Source organism: Falco cherrug, chromosome 5, assembly GCF_023634085.1.
Source record: "Falco cherrug isolate bFalChe1 chromosome 5, bFalChe1.pri, whole genome shotgun sequence".
Taxonomy (NCBI): Eukaryota; Metazoa; Chordata; class Aves; order Falconiformes; family Falconidae; genus Falco; species Falco cherrug.
In genome coordinates, this window is record NC_073701.1 from 76,817,398 (window position 1) to 76,839,547 (window position 22,150).

Below are 22,150 nucleotides of genomic sequence, written 5' to 3' on the forward strand. Positions count from 1 at the left end.
GTCTAGCCTTAGTCGGTTTATGCTCCAGAACTCCTTCCTATTATTATGCATCCCTGTGCTATCTTATCTCAAACAGGTTTTGCAACAAGCACACAGAAGACAAGTTCAGCAGAGTAAGTAGCACCACTTGCTTGTGATCCTTGCTGAGCTTTGCTTTCATTAGAGGTATGAACCTAACACCTCCAGCAGGTGTTAAGTCTGAAGCACTGAGTATATATTTAACACATTGTAAGAAGATACCTCACTTTTCCTTTCCAGAAACATAGGTCTATAAACTGGATAGGAATGAAGTAGTAGGCAAAACTCTGTTGTACTATGTTTCCATGAGACTCAGAAGTAGTAGGAAAGGATTTGTGCATTTGGTTTCCTCAGCTGATCTCAATCTTTTGGATACCCCTGTCAGATGGCTAAAAATCCAAACAAATCTAGATCCAGCTTTGCCTTTGCCAGGTACTGCTAGGCCCCTGGGAGACCAGTGTTAGGTTATCTGATCAAAGGCTAATCATAACAGAAACTGATCCAGCAAGGATCACTAGAAACAATATGTAGAGAAATCCTAACAACCTCATCAGTGAAAATGGACCACCTGAATCAGCTACTCACATGACCATTAATTAGACCATATTTCTCCAGTGTGAAACCCACCAAGATGAGTCAAGGAGAAAACTCCCTCCCCAGAAACACCTTGAAAACTAAAGGTTATTCCCTTAAAAGGCATGTGACATTACAGGATGCAGAGGAAGAACATTTCCGGGATTGTGTAAATCTTACTGTGGGACTGTGAGAATATGGCAAGATGTGAAATGTTTAGGGGGAGGCACCTGAGGTGGAGAAAGACAGGGGAAAAGGTGGGTAAGCGAAAAACAAGTATGGGAAAACTGCAGGGAAAAATTATAAATGGGACACGTCCAGTACAAACTGAAGGCTGGTCACTGCAATTGTCTGACCGAACCCTGCCCTTGATCATGACAGTCTATCCCATATTGTCATTAAACCCTATTTCTGTCTTCTTTGGGGATGCACTTTCTATTCTGAGCGCATACATGCAAACTCAAGCCAACTTCAAGCTAGACTGTTCAGCAGTTAGATAAGATGTCTAAGTACCAGCAACTGGACAAACATCAGGGGCTCAGAGGTCTTGGTGCCAATAACCAGGGGACACCAATAGGTCAAGGCTTCAGCAACTACAAACACCATTTAAAAACTGCTACTAGGAGGACCCCCATATAGCATGTGAGTTTCTCCAAAAATTCCACTAGTGGACTTCCATCCTGAAGAACTGGAAAGAGGAAAAGGACTGGGCTGTCCGTGCAGTTCTTGCTTGAGTGCTCTGTGTATGTTTACGTGGGTGCCAATAAAAGCGCTGGTTTGAGCCTCTGTTGATCTGTGTGGACAGCTGCGTATGCACGTTCTGTATGTGAGCGTGTGCACATGCACGCACACCTATTGGGAATAAGCACTCAGTCTCATTACTGGCTGGCCCTGGGGACACAGAACTGCAGCAGTCTTGTGCTTACCTATTTAAGCTGGGACAGAAGATATGCCCCCGGGACCCAAACCCCTCCACATTTGGATACCTCTAACAACTGGCATGGCTAAAAGGACACCCACCTTTAGCAAGCTTCTTAGCAAAGCTATCAGTGACACTTTGAAGGTGAAGTGTACAAATCCGCCTTAGATTCTAGCTCACTGTAGCCTATACCTGCTTAAGCTGTCCTGGCATCTACTGGAACACACACCATGCAGTTTTGCTAAGGCATGTTGTAAACCACTGAGTATTTAAATGACAGTAAAAAAATGTATTAGCATTCTCAGGCATCATTCTACTTCAGTTGGACGTCCTCTGGTTCTTTTAATAGCCCTTGAAATTGCTATGTGCTAAACACATTTGAAAGGAATCTTGACCGGATCTTTCCTATGTGTTTTTAAGTCAGGACTCAACTGTACGTTATTATAAAGCAAGAGTAACACAAATAAAGCAAAAATACAGATGAAACAAAGTCGATGAAAATTAACTTACAAGAACATATTTAATAAGTTTTCCTTAGAGAAACTTGTAACAGATTTCCATTAAAAGCAACAGACCTTTAAATACTAGTGGTAGGCACAAAAAAAAAAAAAAATGATGCATTCTCTGGCAGCATACTACGGCTAGGGTGCCCAAGGAATAGGGTCGATGCCAATTCATCATCTCAGTACTCCACCCACAGATATCAAGAGTACTTGTGAGAAAGAGGAAGACTTCTTCCTTGATCACTGGTAATTTCTTTGTAAGATCTGCATTCTCTCACTTCTGTTGTGAAACACAAGCATTCTGAGAAAGGCTGTAACTTTTTTGTTTAGCTTTCTAGACTAATACTCTGAAATATTAATTACCTGGGAAGAAGCCAAGCGGGACTTCAAACTAAGTATATAAAGACTGTTTGTACTCTTATTTGTATTATATTAGAATTACACATTTTAATTGATAAAAATATACTTCAGAATCACTGTGGTTCATCATCTTTTTCACATCTCTTAGGGAAGTCTTGATCCAAACCTGTATTAGTCTTCTCAGAAGCAGACATTTCTCATAGCTAAGACACCAAGCAGCAGTGGAAATTCCTGATTCTTGTCAAATAAGTAATAGGAGCCGTCAGAAGGACTTTATGCTGTCATACTGGGGATGACAAAGCACCACTCTGAGGAAACCACCACACGTGGTCTCCTATGGCTAAGGTAATCCTTTTATAGAAGGATTCATAAAGAGCAGAGCTAATTCCAAACATCTTCCATTCTAGTTCATGGCATGGAATAAACAGAGGTTGATAGGTCTCTTTGGTATGTGGGCATAGCAGGAACTGAATGCTTCTGTGGATAGTGGCCATAGCAGCTGAGGATGACAGACAATGAGAATCTGCAGGTCCTGATGCTGGATACAGAATAACAAAACAGGTATCTGCTAAAACCTGTAAGAATTTCACACTCATTTTCCACCTCCACAAAAAAAAAAAATTATATATATATATATATATATATATAAATCACCGCTTGATGTTTTGATACAGTAGTTAGAAAAGAAAATAATACTGGTTCTTTATAGTAGTATTAATGACAAAAGCCATTCTCTCAGTTTCTGCCAGAACTACTGCTAATATTTAAGTTTTGACAACACAGAGCAAACATGTAGCTTAAGAAGTTTCTGTACTAATAGGGCCTTCTTTGCCCCTAAAATGATAATACATTACCCTATCCCCACGCATTGTAGTAATGAGCAAAGTGAGGACAAGTCTTTGCCTTCTTAGGAAGGCTGAGAACATCCCAGTAGATTTGGGGCATAGGAAGTTGCTTCACGAAAACAAAGCACTGAATTCTCAAAATGTTTCATGTTACTCCAATGATATTTTGCCAAGTAAGAAGCAGCATTAAGAAATTCTCCTCCCTTCCACAGAATTATGCTGCTCCAGGTTTTGGAAAAGAAGTTTTCAAGATTAACCAGCACAACATTAAAATATAGATGTTTCTCAAGCTTTGAAGAGATACGTTCTTTCAGTAAATGAGGATATCACCAATTTACAATCATCAGTTGTTTTAGCAGACACGATAAAGTTAGAATTAGGACATATTTATCAGTACAGAGAAGTTATGTAAAATGCCTTCTGAACACACTATTAAACACAGTGGCCAAAATTTCATACAAACAGAACATCTACATGGGATGCGGTTCTGGTCTTGAACACTGTCCAGTCATGGAAGAGATGTAATCAACCAGCCTGACTGACCTAAAGCTATAATCAGACGAGGAAAGCCGTGTAGACAAACTTGGTAAAGAACTGGCACTCCCTCATTTATAGCATATGTAACAGGCACAGCTTGGAGCTGCATACATTTGTTTCACAACTGGAGCTTTAAAGAGTTAGAGGAAAAGAGTGAAGGAAAAGAAAGGGAAATAGCAATTCACTATCCATCTAGTCACAATCAGCAGCATGAGTTTGGGAGGCATCCTACATGAGATGGCTTTCATATTTGTTTTTAAGGTTAACAGTGACTGCCTGGATTTTGCCAGAGACTTTACCCATGCATAACGGTGAGTCTTGAAGAAAATACAGAAGCACCTGGGGCAGATACTGGCTTAGGAGTGTAAAACTCCTAAAAACAGAACAAGTAAAAAACCTTCTGGTCACAACGACATTTGGACAGAAAAGGTATTTTTCAGTCAAACGGTAAGACTCATGTATATTCTCTGAACTGTATGGCAAGATTCACAGCAACTCACAAGCTGAAAGAAGCCACAATTTCCTGATAATATGCTTATAATACACAAAATATGCAACAAACCAGAATGCTTAAATTGGCATACGTTTTGCTTAACCTGTTGCTTAGCGTCTCTTGGTAACTACATCAATTGCAGATCAACGAAAAATATATATCACATTGCGTAAGTTTACCGAATTATATGAACATGTAAATATTTTATTATTCACTTGTAAATGTATAATGTGAAGATGCAGAAAATCACAAATCAATTTATCCTGTAACACAGCACAGTAACAACAGAAATGCAGTCATCCGGCATAGGTATACATTGTTTTATGCAACCTATCAGGTAACGTTCCCTTAGCATCTGCCTAGGAGCCTGGAGTAGACGTTTTAATGAAATCATGATTAAGACAGTGATTAGGTAAAAGTTTCAAATCATGAAACAGACATATTTATAATACAAAAGGCTTTGCTTAAAATGACCCATTACTTTTTCGCTGACATTTTACCCTGAAGTGGAATTGGAATACATATGTTTACATTAGAAAGTATATTGTTCAAGTCATAGTATTCAATTTTTTATTTCTTTTTAAGCTATAAACTGTGTTCTAATCATCATCAGATTGCTAGAATTGGTTTCCAGTGAACAGTTCTCACATAGTAAAATCTCGTACGAGCCCCCACCAACTTCAGTCTCTCCCTTTCCCAAAGTTCTCTCATTTTAGTTCCAACAAAAGTGCCAAAAAAAACCCGAGATTTGTGTTTTCAGAAGGTATATTAGCAACTCTGTAATAAGTATCTCACAAATAGCTGCATGATGAAAGATAAAAAAGGGGGGGGAAAAATCAAGTAGTGCTCAGATCATCTGAACAGCAGGGATACTAATGATACATTTCACTTGTCGTTAAATTTAGTATCAAAGTACATTATTTTCTTACATACAGAAATCCCCGACAGACACAGAAATAAACAAAGTATCACTGAAGAAGAAAACACACTTCAAATTTTAAAACTTTTCAAAGTCTATTGATGAACTGATACAGGCACTATCAGCTCTAAAGAGTGCAGTGTCCCCTAAAAACATCACTTTGAGTGAAAAAGCTGTTCCACAAGTGGCTGCCTCTATATAGGACATTGCCTTTTTTTTTTTTCTACACAAGCACAACGACACGTTGCAGCATTCCTGTCTCTACATCCCTTTCATACTTCAATTAAAAGCCTTGCATGCTAAAATAATCAGCCTATGAAAGCTTTAATATGAAAAATACACAAAACAGCATTCATTTTGGTCCAGTTTTAGTAATCTAAAATTAAGTATCTAGTCTATGAGAGCTATACAGGCACACCATCACCAAACGGTTTGGTGGTAGAATCAAGTGCCTCCCTGGACAAATAACTTAGGGCCCACATTAAGATAGGATGATTTCCTCCCTACTTCTGAGATAAATCTAAAAAATAGCAGTATTAGCTTGCAATTTTGAAAGAAGGGAAAAATATACACTGCTTATTGCTATCATATATTATTTTAAACAAAACTGAAAAACTGAAGTTGCATGACAACTAAATTTGTACTGTCCTGAAACGAAAGCTAGGCAATATTTCTTTTGCACTTAAAAAACAACAAACAAAACCAACCAAAAAACAAACAAACCAGGAAGGCAGCTAAAGAAGAGATGGCATTTTAAAAAACGTGTTTTAAGTTAGTGGAATTGATGAAATAGTTGCATTATTCCGATAATTATTTTTTGTTTCAGTGTTACATAAATAAGAGTAGAATTATTATCTTATAATGCCCTATTATCTTACATTTATTCCAAAACTGCAATGTCAGCTCGTACTGAATGTTGTGAGCTGATGGTTCTACTTTTAAACATGTTTTATTTCTATACTAGAAGTGCATCCATAATTAAAGTAAAAAAAAAAACCCCGAAACACACACACACAGACTCACAAAAAAACAGAGCAAAAAAATCCCACGTTCCTAAACCTGAAGGAATCCTTCAGCATCCTACCTTGTTTCACAATGCCTCTTACAGCAACTAACATTAGGCCTCTTAGAAAAGGAAGCAGACTACTCAATCTCCATCTTTATTCTTCCTCCTCATTTTAGATTTCTTCCTCCTTTACTTTATCCCTGACTGCATTCCTGGCATGACCTGACGAAGAAACCACGTAAAAGCACCGAGAAATACATCAACTTGCTCCACCATGATAAATTACAAAGAGAGGGGTATACATAGCCCAAGGCTAAAAAAACCCCCAAAAGCCAACAAATACAACATTTGCCCTTAAACCTGGCCTGTACCATCCCACTCCAAAGACTTCTACACTTTGAATAACAAAAGCTTTGCTGTCCTACTGCCCTTTGAAAGTATCTTCCCTCGACTGCTTTTTGTAAAAACCCTCAAAATCAAGAAAATTTAATTATACACACACTAGTTATCTACTTAAGACTGGTCATGTGTGGCTGCTATTAATTTTTTTTAAAAAAAAAACAAAACAACACACTGAAGCAGAAATTCATTTTAAAGAAAGGTGCATATGCAGCCTCTGCAATAAGATGGGAAAAGAGCAGGTCAAATACTTCAGACTTCTCAGCCTTGCTAATAACCTTTACCAGTAAGTACCCTGTGGTCAAACTGCATTGCTACGATGACATAAAATTAGAATCCAAAATCAGAGCTAAAAAAATGCCAAGTTCTGTATCCTAAAGTATGGAAAAGAAAAACGGTATATACATTAGGTTTACAGCCTAAAGAGTAGAAAAGTGATCCAAGTAGAAGAACTGACTTTTTTCAAAATGAAACTGCAACTTGCAAGGAGTTCCACAAAGCCCTTAAAAAGGCAGAAAAGAAAATCTGTACAGCTCAAAGTGTTGACTATACTGTACACGAGAAGATCATGCAGTCATACAACAGAAATGAAAGTATTTTTTGGTTTCTTGGAGGGTTCTTGAGAGACATCCTCCTCCGTCTGGCTGCTGCTACTTCCTTTCCAATGACATTTGTGAGGCTTGGAGAAGTAACCTCATTCAGCCTCCGCTGAAATATAAAGAACATGGGGGTACATGGCAGTTAAATTACTACTTATTAGATAAAGAAACAAGGTGCGTGTCACATTGTAAGCATGCTGCAGGAAAACATTACGATGGTATGCTTAAAGCTCAGACATCCAAACAAATCAATTCAGTGTAACAAGCTTCAGTAGGTTACCTGATCCACTGTAACCGACCAGGAACACAGGCATCTGCAGTTACCCAGGTTACCTTATCAACACGGAATGAGGACTTTGTCGTAGGCTGCTAATGCACACATGGGCAGCATTAACTGCTCAGAAATGTAGGACTTATAGATGCTGTCTGATTGTGTCTGCTTAATGAAATATCCCATAACACACCAAAACACAGATACCTTGTCCCCACCATCTGCAATTACAGGGTTTTTTTGGGGGGGAAGGGGGAGGGGTAAGGGGAAAGGAAGGATGAATTTCTAAGAAAGATGTCTCAGGTTTGTATTAAATTTATTTTTCAAGGCTGCAATGCCTTTAGCATCTCAAAGGAACCTCAGCAAAAGGGTTCATCTCACTTTCTTGCCAATGTCTCCCAAATGCCTCTTGAAAACTTTACAACTGACTATCCTAAGAGAACACTGTAGGATTTCTAACATATTGAGCTTCCATAACGGCCAAACTATCCATTATATTCCAGCTTCCTTCTCAACAGTTTTTTCCTCTAGGATAGGACAACATGTTGAACTTGCCAAGTGAGCAGGAAAACATACAAACAGTAAACTGCCTTACAAAAGACAAACCAAAGAAAGAGGTAAGTAACGGGCTTCTCTCTCATTTCTTTTCTATTACCTTTATTATTACCTAATTATTTTCTGTTATTCTTTTCTATTCATCAGTTTCTGTAAAAGCAAAAAAGCACCTCCTCTCCCCTCCCCTCCTGCTATGCAAGCACTGTCTAGCAGCCTTCGCTAGTGTGGAAAACAAGAAACAAGCCATGGACTATTTCAGATCTTCCACCCAGCACTTCCACCCAGAGAACTCAGGCTTCTCAAAAAGCCCAACCACTCAGAGCAAGGGTAAATACTGGCGATAAAAAAATATGCAAGTATGAATTCCCTATCTGTCTGTCAAAAACATGCATATTTTCATGCCTGTACGGTATGAATACACACCACAATTTTGCTGTAGAGCAGACTGAGGACAGTTTAGCAGTTCAGACACACTGTAATTTTTTTTTTCCTTAAAAAAATCTTATACAGTGATTTTGAAAGGGCCTTGAAAGGAACTGGCAGCTAATAGGACAGACAGCACTGTTTCGTAACAGCTTGCAAAAAAATTCAGTCTATTTTTAGATAAGTGAAAAGAATGTGGTTATTTTAAAAAAACCCTCAGATAATAAAAGTTACTTTCATTTATAACTGACTACATAAATTGTGCAGCTGATGTGTCATATACATCCCCAGGTGAACAGTACCACATATTTAAATCCTCAAAAGAAAACTATGTGCATATACAACATTCACATTTTAATCTTTATTGCAAGATAATGTGCATCGTGCTCTTTTAAAAGCTTACTGTTTGATGAACGGCATTTAAACGGATCTCAGACAAATGTATCTTTTCCTAATTCTGTGTTACAATCCTTTACAGGGACCTACTCATCTAGGACTACCATTAGTTCAACTACGAGCATGTTTTGCTCAAAAACAGACTGATCAGTATTAGGGTGTTGCACAACATTCACAGTGATAAAATAAATGTCTATATTCTACACCAAATTTCCTCACAGCAATGCCAACAAAAGCCTTTCCAAAAATCAAATTAACACCTGTTTCCTTTACTATTTTCACCCCATCATCCTCTCTGTTACCACCACCATTTTATTAGTCTTGTATTTAAAAATTTTAGGCATCAGGGTGGGATTGAGGTAAATAAATAAACAACGTTTCCCTTCATGATTTTTAATTTGGAATAAATAAATAAATAAAATATCTCTCAAAGCTCTTCTTATATTTCTCCATTTTGGAAAGGTGACTTAACAACCCATTCCCCCCCACCATTTTCTGTATCTCTCATTGCTGATATTTTGTTATACTACAACTGGTGAAAGGCAATGCAGTTTGCTTCTACGTATCTTACACAAATATACTTATAAATCAAATTAAACTGCTCATTTTGTTTTTTAAAACCATGCATGCCAAGAGCACTCGTTCATATTGAAAGATGTCCTTTAGCCTGTTTCCTTAAGATAGCTTTCAGTGCATTACCACGTCTTTCTCTACTGAGCCATTCAATAAAATGTACTTTAGATAATAATTACAGCTAAACATAGAGTTTGAGTGCTTAAAATTAAGATATTTTTTTTATCAACGTCCAATATTAAAATGGCAAAATAGAGCATTCAGATGGTCTTCTGCATACAGCCAAAACGATTACTGTAAATAATGTGGGGGGAAAAAATGACATTATGTCGCTCTGGATTTAAGCAATTCTGAAAATAAAAATCTCTCCTAAAATTCCGTTGCAAGCAAAACAGAAGTGAGCAGCAGGGCTGCATCATTTAAAATCCACAAAATAATCACCAGGAGGTTATTTCATGTCAGAAAACTTAACATGCATTTAGTACCTCAAAATATTTCTTTAAAACGAAGCAGCTACTTGAAATCGCAATAATCTGATTGACAGATAAAATAATTGCTTTAAAAACACTTCTGAGTCATTTTGTCCTTACCTGCAGGCATGAACCATTACTGCATGCAGCGACTGCTCCATTTCCTAGCACAGACTTGAACAAGGATCACATCTATCTTACAGAATGTGACTAATTGGGGGATTTGCGATTCCTGAGCTACTTTGCAAAGGACACTCCCTTTCCACATAACAGGACACGAAACGCTTCACCAAGTTATATTTCCTATGCATTTACACTGAAAAGAACCCTTTGCAACCGTGGAACGGTTTCCTGCAACACAACAGAACCGCGAGGTCTTTAAAAACGGATTTAGAAATCGAGATGCTGTTTGCATGACAGTGGAAAGGAGCGAGGTCTACAACACCAGCACACACACCAGCAGCCTGCTGTAGCATGATCTGCATGCTGCAGCCCCGTAGGCTTCGTTAAGGGAAAAGAAATCGATAAATCTCTGCAAAAACGCACAAAGCTTAACCAAAAAGAGAGGTTCGATGGATACGGTACAATAACCAGCATGCAATACGTAAACAATGCTAGCAAACTTGACAAGGAAAAGCAAAAAGCCCTGCGCCGCTGCTTGGCAATGCTACACCATGAACCGTTCATGCAAGAGATGCAGCCGTACCTTTCTGAAGAGGACGACTTCTCAGAGTTAACTGACATCAGCAGCTCAGTCTTCTGCTTGATTTCTGGAAAAATCAGAAAATATTCACAACCGAGACCGCCTGCTCTCGCTTTCCAAAAGTCTTATTAACCAAACGCTGTTCTTTGCCTAAGCCCTTTTGTTCGGGAGGAGGCCGCAGGAGCCACGGTGCCTGTGCGAGGGCCGGCCCAGCCGCGCTCTGAGGGGACGGGGCGGGAGGCGGCGGGAGGCGGCGGGCCGGCCCGGCCCGCGCACATGACTGGGCACGGCGGCGGGCGGAACCATTCCGCGGGCGGGGGGGGGAGGGGGGCGCCTCTCCGCGGCGGGAGCCCGCGCGGTCACCGGGCCAGTCTCAGCGCGCTGGCCGCCAGCGGGGGCGCCCAGGGGAGCTTCTGAGGGGAGAAAACCCCGAAACAAAGGATTTATGGCACGGATTCTGTCCCCGGTTAGTTATCTAAACTGTACCGGGCACCCTCGAAAACCTCCAGATCAAAAGCCCTGAAAAATATGGCTCTTTGAATCATTTTTGTCACAAAGAATGAAGTATTAAATCACTACTTGCATACACGGGTCAGAAATCGGACGTGGAAAACGCTACGCACACCCGGGTTTTATTTTTTCAATGCCCTGCCTCTGATTTCCTCCAAATAGACTCTGAAAAGTAGTATTTCAATTTAAAAAAAAAAAAAAATGTCTCGCGATTACCAACCTAGCACTTGTAACAGCGAAGCGGAACCACCCACCCGGCTGACGGCGCCGCGGCCTCACGGCTGCGCCAGGAACCACCCGGCAGCGCCCCCCGGCACGGGCGCCCCGCCGGCCGCCGCAGGGGGCACCTCGCACCCTCGTGCCCTCCGTCCCTCGCTTCCACCAGATCCTGTCACAGCAGAACCGAGAGGCTGCCGAAAAACGAATGCACCAGGAGCTCCGGAGTCCAGACGTCTGTGACCCAAAACCCCCCAAAGAATAATGTCACGGATGCGAGCATCATTTTAGACCCCATCCTCGCAGGAAACCTATGGACATCCTGGTAAGACCTGTGCGAGGTTAAGATGCTGTCCACTTGTTCACAACCGAGGTAAACTTCAGCTATTTGGGATTAGCCATGCTACGACAGCAGAGCTTAAACCCGACTTATTTTCTTTCTTGACACACATTTCAGACACAAACCCTCAGCAATTTCTGCGAACGGAAGAGAAACAAATATTGCTTGGTTTTGTTTGGTTTTTTTAAACCAAATTTTACCAAAACACACTGCCCAGAGAAACCTCCAAGAAGAATCTCAGTTCTCACATACAAAGCAGATGCTTCTCAGAGCTTTCAAACGTATCTTTGCAACGTCAGTATGTCCACAACTGGCTCAAGTGCATGACTGCAAGGGCCATGCAAACCTTCCTTCACCGCTGCCCATCCCAGGCAGCAGGTGCTCCCGGGAGCCTTCTCTGCCCACGTTCCAACACAGGCACAAGTTCAGCTGCCGCAGGAACATCCAGGCTGATGGCTGGAAATCTCCCAGGTTCTGGGCAGCTCCAGAGCTGCAGCATGCTCAAGATCAGCTTGCTGCTCTTGTGTCTTGGACCTCATTACTGAAAGTCCATAGCAGTTCTCGCTTAGGCCATGTGCATCTTTCCCTCTGTGCCTCAGCTCTCGAGCCATGAAGAGGAGATGACAGCATCAACTAAACTCCCTGGAGTACTGGCTTTTTTTCAGTTAAAAACCAACATGATAAACATCAAACTGTCTCATTTTGTACTCAGTGCAATCTCAAAAATAGCTATTAAGTAACTTATAGCTGTACAGTAGCTAAGAATGGAAAACACTGAATATCCACCCAATCACTGAAAGACCCACTCAATGTTACAGTAAAAAACTAAATCTGGTATGTCATTAAGACCTATGTTATCCTGCATAAAGGCTCCACAAACAGCTTTACTACCCCTTCGTTTTAAACTATAGAATCACACTGTTAATTTAAACCAGATTTTTAGTGCAGTATATGACATCGGTGCTGATCATACAAATTATGCAATGCACTGGATATATTGTTACTTATTTCAAAGATTGTTTTAAACAAGTAGGGGAAGGCTAACCCTGTAATACTGGTGTGGATAACTGGCTAGCTGAAAAGGGTCACATAGACATAGTCCAGCTGGCTGGACAAAAATGCACATCGCTCTCAGCTTATCTGAAGTAAAGCAAAAATAACTGTCTTTGGCTGTTCTTGTTACACAATAACAGGAAGATTTTGGTGGGAAAAGAATGTTGCAGGTGGGAACAGATAACTACAGAAGAGAAACTAGGGGCGGGCTTGGTATTTAGGCAACTAACCAATAATGAGCTTAACTTTTGTAATATGTATGAGCTAATTATAACAAGGCATAAAAGGTGACTGTAAGGGACAATAAACGAAGTCTGCTGATCACTCATATTGAGCGACTGTGTCTTCCCTCCGTCGTAACATACTGGGTTATCATAAGACAGTGCTTTCCAACAAATTTATGTTTGAACTGTATGAAGGCAGTGCAAAAGATCAAATAGACCAAAGAACAGTGGCACAGTGTGATCAAAAACATCTACTGCAGGACTCAACCAGGTATTCAGAACACTGCAAAAAGACCTCTCTGAAAGAGACTGCCTTTAAGAAAATTCAGGAAAAAAACTGACAAGTCACTGAACATAGACTACTTCATATTACAGAGGTTAAAACAAAGTATATGTACTTTTTTCTTAAGGACCAGCATACCTGCAATTCCTTATGGATTCCTCTCTTCATACTGTGACCTGCTATGGTTCAACAAGAACAGGATGCTTTGTTACACATTGTGATAACACATTTGTGTTATCAGTACTAAAAGCTACACCACAGTAATTTTTGTAGGATGGAGAAGACTAAAGGTTTGGACAGCATTGTGGAGAAAGCTTATCCCTTTAGCACCCTAATTCTGCTCCACTCTCTCCCCCCCCCCCGCCGCCCCCTGCCCCCTTCTGTATGAAGCAATGTTAGAAGGCAGCTCTCAGTTGCTTACCCCCACTTTTAGACAGAGATAAAACTGATTATTTGGAGATGCAAACTGAAGTTCATTTTCCCTACCGAAAATCCTTGACGCTGACTGACTGAGTATGCTCCTCGATCTCATAATCCAGCAATTTTTTTAATTCCTTCTGAAGATTCTTAACCCTGTTAGAATTTAAAATGGATTATATAAACAGGTATTAACAAGGCAGGATTTTATGACAAAACAAAATCCACAGAGCTTGGATTAAAGCGATCAACTGATCCATTCCATAAGCAAGCCTCCAGACAGGCCTTTCAATGGATGCCTAGAGATTATTACACTTACACGTTATTGCTAACACACAACAAGATGTTAAAAATAAAATCTAAGATGTAAGTTACTTCACTGCAAACAAAGTCCCTGGATGTTCTAAGAGATGCAAAGACATTTATCTCTGATGGTATTCCAGCACATAAGTCAGTTTTAGTTTTACTTTTGGCAACAAGGATCTATTTAATATAGTGATGAGTAATTTAAATAAAATGAGACTTCAAAGAAAAAAAAAAATCTAGCATCATTAATGAGTGTTCCATTCCACAATTCAGTAACACTTCCATTACAAGGTTGTGGAGTTTTTCTTTCTTTTCCCTCTCTACTTCTCTCTTGTCAATTTAAAATATTTTCTTATTTGGGATTTACCTGTCTTTTGTCTCTGCTGAGACTTTTGAAAGTGGACCCATTTTGCTCATTTTGAAAAGCCAGTCTGTACCTTTACATACCCATACTGCACCCCAAGATCAGGCTGGTACCACCATTATCACTCCTGACACAAAATTGATCATGGAAATAAAATCACCAAAATAAGACAGATGAGTTTTACACAATGTGCCTTTTAGGCCGTAAGACAAAAACAGCTGCAGAAACAGCGATGTTATCACTTATTTTGATTATTTATAAATTACATATCCAGAAATCTGGGCTCATTTACAGAATTTATTAGAACATATAAATTGCATTCCAAGTCCAAATAAAAAAATAAAAAAACCTTCCAAATTACGGTTACCCTACCACCCACTCAACCAGCATTCACAGCCCAGAAGAATGCAAATTATAGCAATATTTGTAAAACGTCAAGTAAAAAAAAAAGAATTAAAAGTTTTACAGCAGAGCAGCTCTTCTTGAACACCTCTTGGTTCGAGCCCCTCCAACATAACACAGAGAACTAACACTTTTGGTTCACCTCAAGTGCTGTGGCAGAGAGGGAAATGCTGGGCAATTTAGGACCAAACCCCATTATGGATTCAAAGAACACCACCTTTAATGACTTTTATGCGTTAATTAGATAGTTGTATTGAACAGCACACAGACGTACAGAGAACCTCTACTTTGTGAGAAAGCACTTATGTTCTCACTGAGATTTTTGGACTGTCCTTATTTCAGAGGCAACAAAGATGGCACTGTACGTAGAACCACATCCAGACAAATAGATGACAACACTCTGGCTGAAAAAAAAAAGAAAATTTGTGCCTGCAAATCCCAAAGCAGCAACTAATACAATACGTTTTCCAAGCTACAAAATAACAATACATCCAGGTATGGGCAGCAGTATCATTGCCACCAACTCCTCAACCATTCCATGTACTTTATCAGCCCACTTTGAGTAATTTTACGTTGTGTACAGATCAAGTGGCAGACAACTGGCTCTCATCCAAGACCTGAGCGAAGCAGATACACTAAGTCTCTAAAGCCACACTATTCAAGCTACGATTGAATGAAAACAAAAAACGAGCTCAGGAAGTCTCTGCACTGCCCAAAATGGCTTCATAATCATCACGATTTTTTTTAAAAAAAAAACCAAAGCAAACTAGAGACTAACATTTTAGTGGAATCTGTGCTCAAAATTATTTTTTTTTTCTTAGCCTAGTTATTTGTCTCCTCTGAGGTGTCCACCTGTAGGTTGTGGGTTAGATCAGAGAGAAAAGCATCAGAAAAAGCCAAAATGGGAAGGGATCTCCTTTAGAGAGAGATCATTCACTCTGCCAAAAAAAGAGGAGACCAGACACTTGGAAAAAGAGAGGAGAGCCCTACAAAGCAAAGCTGGCAGTTTCTAAACTCAAAGGGGATGTGTAAGAGAGCATCATGCCAAAGGCTCGAAGGAACAATGTTTCCACAACAAAACTAGAACGAACTATCTCAGAAAGGAATAAGGGAAGAAACTCTCCAGACAAGCCAAAGAAAGGAAGCTATTTTATTTCAATAATGTGAAAGAAGAAAAAAAATCTGATATCAGAATTGAGAACATCTGAGGAATATATAATCTAGAAAAAAGTACAGGGGAGCAGGTCTAGCCTGTAGTTTTGTTTGTTTTTACCAGTAAGAAAAAAAAGCCAAGAATTCTCCACAACAAAAGGAAAAAAACCCCACCAACTAGCCACGGCTTAAGCACAGATGGAAAAATGTGGACAAGGTATACAACACTGCATAAATTGTTCCTATGACATATAGGTAAATATCAGTCACCACTATTTCAAAATCAACTGACAAAAGTCACTGTTTCACTACAAACTTAATCATGTCTATTGCAAACATTATCTCAATGGTCTACAACACGTTCGTCAGCGAAGATCAAAATATCTTACTGACAGTACATGTATTAAATTTATCCAGGGCAGAGAACCGCTGTTCCAGAATGCAATTAATACAGCTTTTTTTTTCCCCTTGTGGGAGCAAGGTAAGAGACAAAGTAGTAGCTAAACATACTAGCTTCAATTTATTGCCACGTAAAGCCCTGCCATACAAAATTCCATACGTCTCTTTTAAAATAAAAATTATACTAAAAATATGCAAAAAATATACTTAGTTTTTAATTAATAAGTAGGCTCATCCACATGTTTTGTTAATCTAGCCTGATATAAACTAGCAGGTTCAGTGCTTTTCTTCCATTTTCTGCGCAGCATGTATGTTAGAACACAAGCTCAAGATGCTTTTAGTCTTTCTTCTACAGTATCTTCAAACACCTCCTTCCCCATCAATATCCATCCTCGTCTATTCTGTTGTCTCTTCCTTCTTTACATCATATTAGTGCTACAGCTGCTTGGATCTTACATTTTGCCTATTACAACACTCACTATGCTGTAAATTGACTGGACTCCCAAATGTTACTGGTAAAATAAAGAATCCTGCTTCCCAAATCCTATAGACAGACCTAAAAATATTATGCAAAGCAAATTAACCAAATGACCCATTCTAAGTAAACTTTCAGCCTTGGAACTATGAAATGCACATAGGAACTTAGGTATTACTAACATGATTTTATGTGGACAGATCTATGTTTAGAGCTGTGGATGGCTGTTGTACAAGTGACATCCTACACAGTACAAAAGAAAGCTAATAAATCAAAATTCTCCTGATGAGGCACTGGGTAACACAGGACAAAATCAGGCAGATTTACACAAAACTTGAAAGGTTTGCTCCTTCATCTCTTTTAATTAGTGTACTTTTAAAATAAGAAATAGTCCTACAAAATGAACTGCTGGAATGACAGGCTCTGGTACCAGGGGTTTCAAAATGGCACAAACAGAGCAATCCTAAATCTGATCAACATGTGAATAATAAAGGGTATAGTATGGAAGCACAAAGAGTATAATTACCCTAAAAGAAACAGTTCTTCCAGATGTTACTGAGCTTTTGAAGCAAGGAAAAAAATAGTAGCTTTATGGACTTCTTCAGGTCTCATGCATAATAGTCACAGCAATGCAGAAACACAAGCCAGTGACTGCCTCATTGAAGAGTAACTGACAGAAAACCAGCTGTTTGCAATCTTCTGTTGGAGAGATTACATTAATATTTTTAGTATTATTCCTCTTCAGTATCCTAAATAATATTTCTGCTCAGGGCATGAGCAAATTACAATAGAACTTTTAAGGTTATGCTGTACTTGCAATATTAAAATCACCATTTTAAAAACCCATTTACTTCAAACTGATAAAGCTAACATCCTCCTTTCCTAGAGGGGTGCAAAAAAAAAAAAAAAAAAGAAAGTCAGTAGTATCAAAATGCATAGCATTTTAAACATTTATGTAAGACTCGTGTTTTAGCTACTGTTCTGAATGTAAAAGTATGTTTTAAAAAACACTGCTCCATCACACACACAAGTAGTAGAGACTGGATATAAGACACGAGGTGGAGCACAGATCCTTTATTTGTATACACTGCACGAGTCCACACACAGGCACCAGCTAAAGCTGGGTCCCACTCATACTCAGCTTGGCAGGTATACATAATAGGAGCCAGTACCTCCAGGGAAAAAAAATATTCTAGAAATAAAGAGGAAAAACAGTATTTCATTTTTCCCTTGTATAAAGGGGAAGATGAATTTACTCAGTATTTACAAGTACCTCATGAGGACTTAATGTTAACAATACCTAATCTTTTTTTTTTTTTTTTTTTTTTTTTTTTTTAAGGAAACTATAGGTTACGTGATCTCCTACTGACCTCAGAGATAACAGAAACACTGCTTTTTCAATTCTCTGATACACTTAAAACTCTACTGGAATCATCTGCTCAGGTACTTTGAAGAATATATTCATAGTAATATCACTGTTATCTTTCCAAATTGAGTTTTCCACACCTGATCTGAGGTTGAAAAACAATATTTTTACAAAATATTCTGTTTTCCTTTAAAATGGCTGCCACCCCCCATTAATACCCAAGAGAGAAGTCTACCCTAATTCTCAGACAGACATCTTTCACCCAGATGACACTGCTAGTTTAGTACTGTTCTCATTAACACAAATGGAGGCCAAAGCCAATCTGAAAGACAGTGTGTATCTTTAATGCTCGCTGTTGCCTTGTTTTCGTAAAGGAAAATGGAAGATTATTCACTGAGAACTTACTGAACAATGCCATTTTATTCAAGAAAAACAGCAACACTATACTATCATTTTAAAACTTTGTTTCACTGAATCTTCATAATGAGGAGGACACGGAAATACACAAGATACACAAAGGAATGAAACATGGTAGGAAGGAAACACAAAGTGCAGATCTTGGGGTGGAAACCAGAAGCATGAGAACATCCACCATACAGTCAACTTTGCTTCTGCTTCTCAAAAAGGGGAAAAAGCATACAAAATACTTAGATTAATTTGCCTTTTACTTGTTAAAATATTTAGTTTCCAAATATATAAAATATAAAGCCAAAGTCACATACTTAATACCTCTGAAGAATTTTTAATAGAGTCAAACTCTTGAGTTTCTTGTTTATGTTTATATATGGAAATCTTTGAAGGAAGTTTGTAAATAAACTTGAGAAAGCATTGAGCACTTAAGAAAAGCATTAAGATATCCTACTGTTACTCTAAATATGGCCCATTATAAACCCAGGGAAACAGAACTACAGTTAAATGGAACTATGCATTTGAATTTCTTTTAAGTCACCCACCTAACTTTAACTAAGCCTTGTTGACTTAATCTGGCATTTGATCTTTTGCCAGACTGTACTATTCATTAATGAAGTGCTTACTGGAACACAAAGATGACATTAGAGGAATTCTTCATTCTGGTAGTTCTCCTGGGTCTGGCAGCATTCGCTGTACCAGATGCACGCCTAACACCAAGTTGTTGCTTTTCCCTCCCTCCTCTCATCTCAGCCTAATAACCAAGTCTGCCCAATGTTTGTTTGGAAAATCTGTGGTTGTACAAAAAGCCATTCTTCAAAGAAAAAAAACCCACAAAATTTAAACTTGCATAACTACCTATCAGATTAAATACCAGTAAAGCACACCAAAGAAAACATTTTTAACCCTAAATTTGACTGTGCCTGTTATTTTCCAATTATTTATATGTCTTCATATTATTTATGTGTACCAACATTATTTATATTAAAGTGTTTATATCATTTATGTCATATTAACTTTATTATTTATATGTATTTAACCTTCACAAGAAGGGTTTTGTTTGGAGGGGACAGGGACAGAGTTGAGAATGTTCCTTAGAATTGCTGGAAAGCAGAAAGTTTATCTGTAGAAGTTTATCCACAAAAAAAATATAATAATTACTAAGTACGTTAAAATGTATCCTCCTGTTCTTTTTTTAAAATCAGCTGCCAATTGTACCCATTCTTAGGCAAAATACATCTTCATATGGGAACAGTTGTACATAAGGTAGCTAAAGACAGAGTGATTTAAGAAGCTATTACTGTTTGTTAAAACACAATAAACGATTAGATGTGTTTTCCAAACCTTGTCTAGGGTGACCCAAATGGTTTGCTGAGTGTGACTGATCAGCTTTTCTGCCAAAGCTGAAAGAAATTCAACCTCTGGCATAATGATGGAGTGTTAATTTTTTCCCACCCTCAAACTACATCACTTCTACTATCTTTACTATCTTAACTCACTAGACAGAATGGATAATTTCTGGTTTCTAGTCTGAAATATTTCTAATATATTCCTTCTACAATCTAGTGTACAATTGTTACTATGTTAGGATTCTTTCAATAACAGCATTTTCTTTCAAGTCTACAATTGGTCTAAATGCTTTAAGTGCTATTCAAATCTTCAAATACTATTATTTTTCCACTCATTTGTTATGTGCTTTTTCTTCAAAATTCAACAAAAAAATAAATTGCTTTTATGTTGCGGAAAGACAAATTAAATTCCAGTCTTAAGAAAAAACAGGTTTCTATTCATCCAAATGAGTCAAGAGTATGTTACCTTTTGAAGACTAAAGCAATGACTCATAAAATCTTGCACACGCTCTGATTCCTGCCTCTCCTAGGAGATGAAGCTACATGATTTACCCAAAAGGATTAAACTGGGTCACAATCATTGAATACATGTTATAACCTTAAAGTCCAGGTTAGAATTTCCCATTAGCCTCAGTTTTTATTATCATCCACTATTCTAAAAAGCTTTATGTTTTTACTTTTTGTTAGAAGTTTTACATTTAGAAATCCTTATAGTAGAAATACTTTTAAACTGAAATATTTTGACAGGTTATTCACAGGATGTTTTTCAGTATGTTCTGTCCAAGTTTTTATAGTGCAATCACCACCACAATATCTACATAACTGACTTTTGCAAATATTCTTGCAAGGATTTCAACATTTCTTATCCAGCAGATCATCAGGCTCTTATACTCCTTGAATTCTCAGCTCTAAAGATGATATTCTCAGCTCTGTTCCTCTAGAACAAGATATGGGTCTTGTTTCTCCTTTCCTGGCCTTATAAGAGGACAAAGAGTTCTCAGAAGAAGCTCCATCGAAAAAGTATGTGCCATCCTGAGCATAAAGCAAGCCAAAAACCTCTCTGCTTTAGCAGTGAGTCGTGCCCCACTGGTACATGGGTCCCACATGGTGATCACCTTACACAAAGCATAACTCTTCAGGAACACAGGGGAGGATTTCCAAGTTGTCTCTGTCAAACTTCAGTTAAGATGTTCTTTATTGTTTACAAGGAAGGAGATGAGGGGGGAAAAGGCAGAAACAAGTGTTTTTACATGAAGAAGGAATGAGAGCATCTGTGAAAGACAGCAGGAGAAGCATCCTCAGCAGTCATTAAAACTGCCAAAACCAAGATACTGATGGTCAACTGTATTATGCCACATTCACCAAACAACATCCAATATTCCTTCTGGTTTTACCTACGGCTTCTTCATTTCGACACTGTACAACTCCTGTGTAAATAAGCCTGTCGATGTCCACCATGTGTAGTCTATGTTCTGGGACTCACTGGCACCTTGGAGCGAAGTATTAAGGCTTTGTCTCACAACAACCTTCCCAATATTACAACAGACCTTGAAATTCCATATTCCACCAGCTAGCCGTCCTTCAATATGCTCTTTGTAGTTTGTTTCTTGTTGAAGAGACAACTGAAGGACCAAAACAAACTCCTGAAGGACACCAAAATCCTCTGCTAGAGCCTGTCAGACCAGCATCAGTTACTGCAAAGAAAAGGTTTTGGATCATGGCACCTGCACACAATGCCTTTGCTATCACTGAAGCGAAGCACACAGCTGGCTGAAGAAACAAAGTGAACCCATCATCACTTTCCATCATCTGAAGTGCACGTGTGCTAACTGTAATCATACCTGCTTCTCCTACATGGATCTGCCTCCGTGCTACCATAACTATTGCCAATGAAAGCAAAAACCACCAACATATTGCACAGAAGGAAATCATTATCTATCGTAACAGACGACCAGTGGCAACAATAAATCTGTAACAATTGTACCTAAGAACAGCTCTGATTCCCTGTTAATATAGCGCTTTTTTATTATTGTATAATATTATTTTAGCTAACTAAATAGATCTACCTACTCTTAAATTACAACTTGATCAAGTTGTAGATCAAGCTTTTAGAAACAGTTGAAAATTATTAGTGGAGGTAAAATTGTAGTGATGACAAATTTTAAACATGCATGCAGTGCCCACGAAAGGAGGAACCTTCTAATTATATTTCAGGTGTATTTCTCATAACACCATTTTCACTCTTTAATTGCCAGTGTCCTGGATTTACATAGCAGCATGAAAAGACACTGGGGATTTTTCTGTTGGGCTTCTCCCTAGCTATG

At 38.6% G+C, this 22,150-nt stretch overlaps 1 protein-coding gene across 5 annotated transcripts in view; it reads right to left on the minus strand.

Annotated features, from left to right (window-relative positions):
* The window catches only part of SRPK2 (SRSF protein kinase 2), a 147,698-nt gene that overhangs the window by 88,265 nt on the left and 37,283 nt on the right, over positions 1–22,150 (minus strand). The window contains exon 2 of one of the 5 annotated variants that reach the window (XM_055710947.1): positions 10,566–10,629. The exons of 3 other annotated variants lie outside the window; for them this stretch is intronic. In XM_055710947.1, coding sequence (XP_055566922.1) covers positions 10,566–10,603 — 38 coding nt within the window. In that variant the 5' untranslated portion in view covers positions 10,604–10,629. Of the gene's footprint in view, positions 1–10,565; positions 10,802–22,150 lie in introns of those variants that run through there. One more of the 5 variants, XM_055710950.1, reaches the window with a different exon arrangement.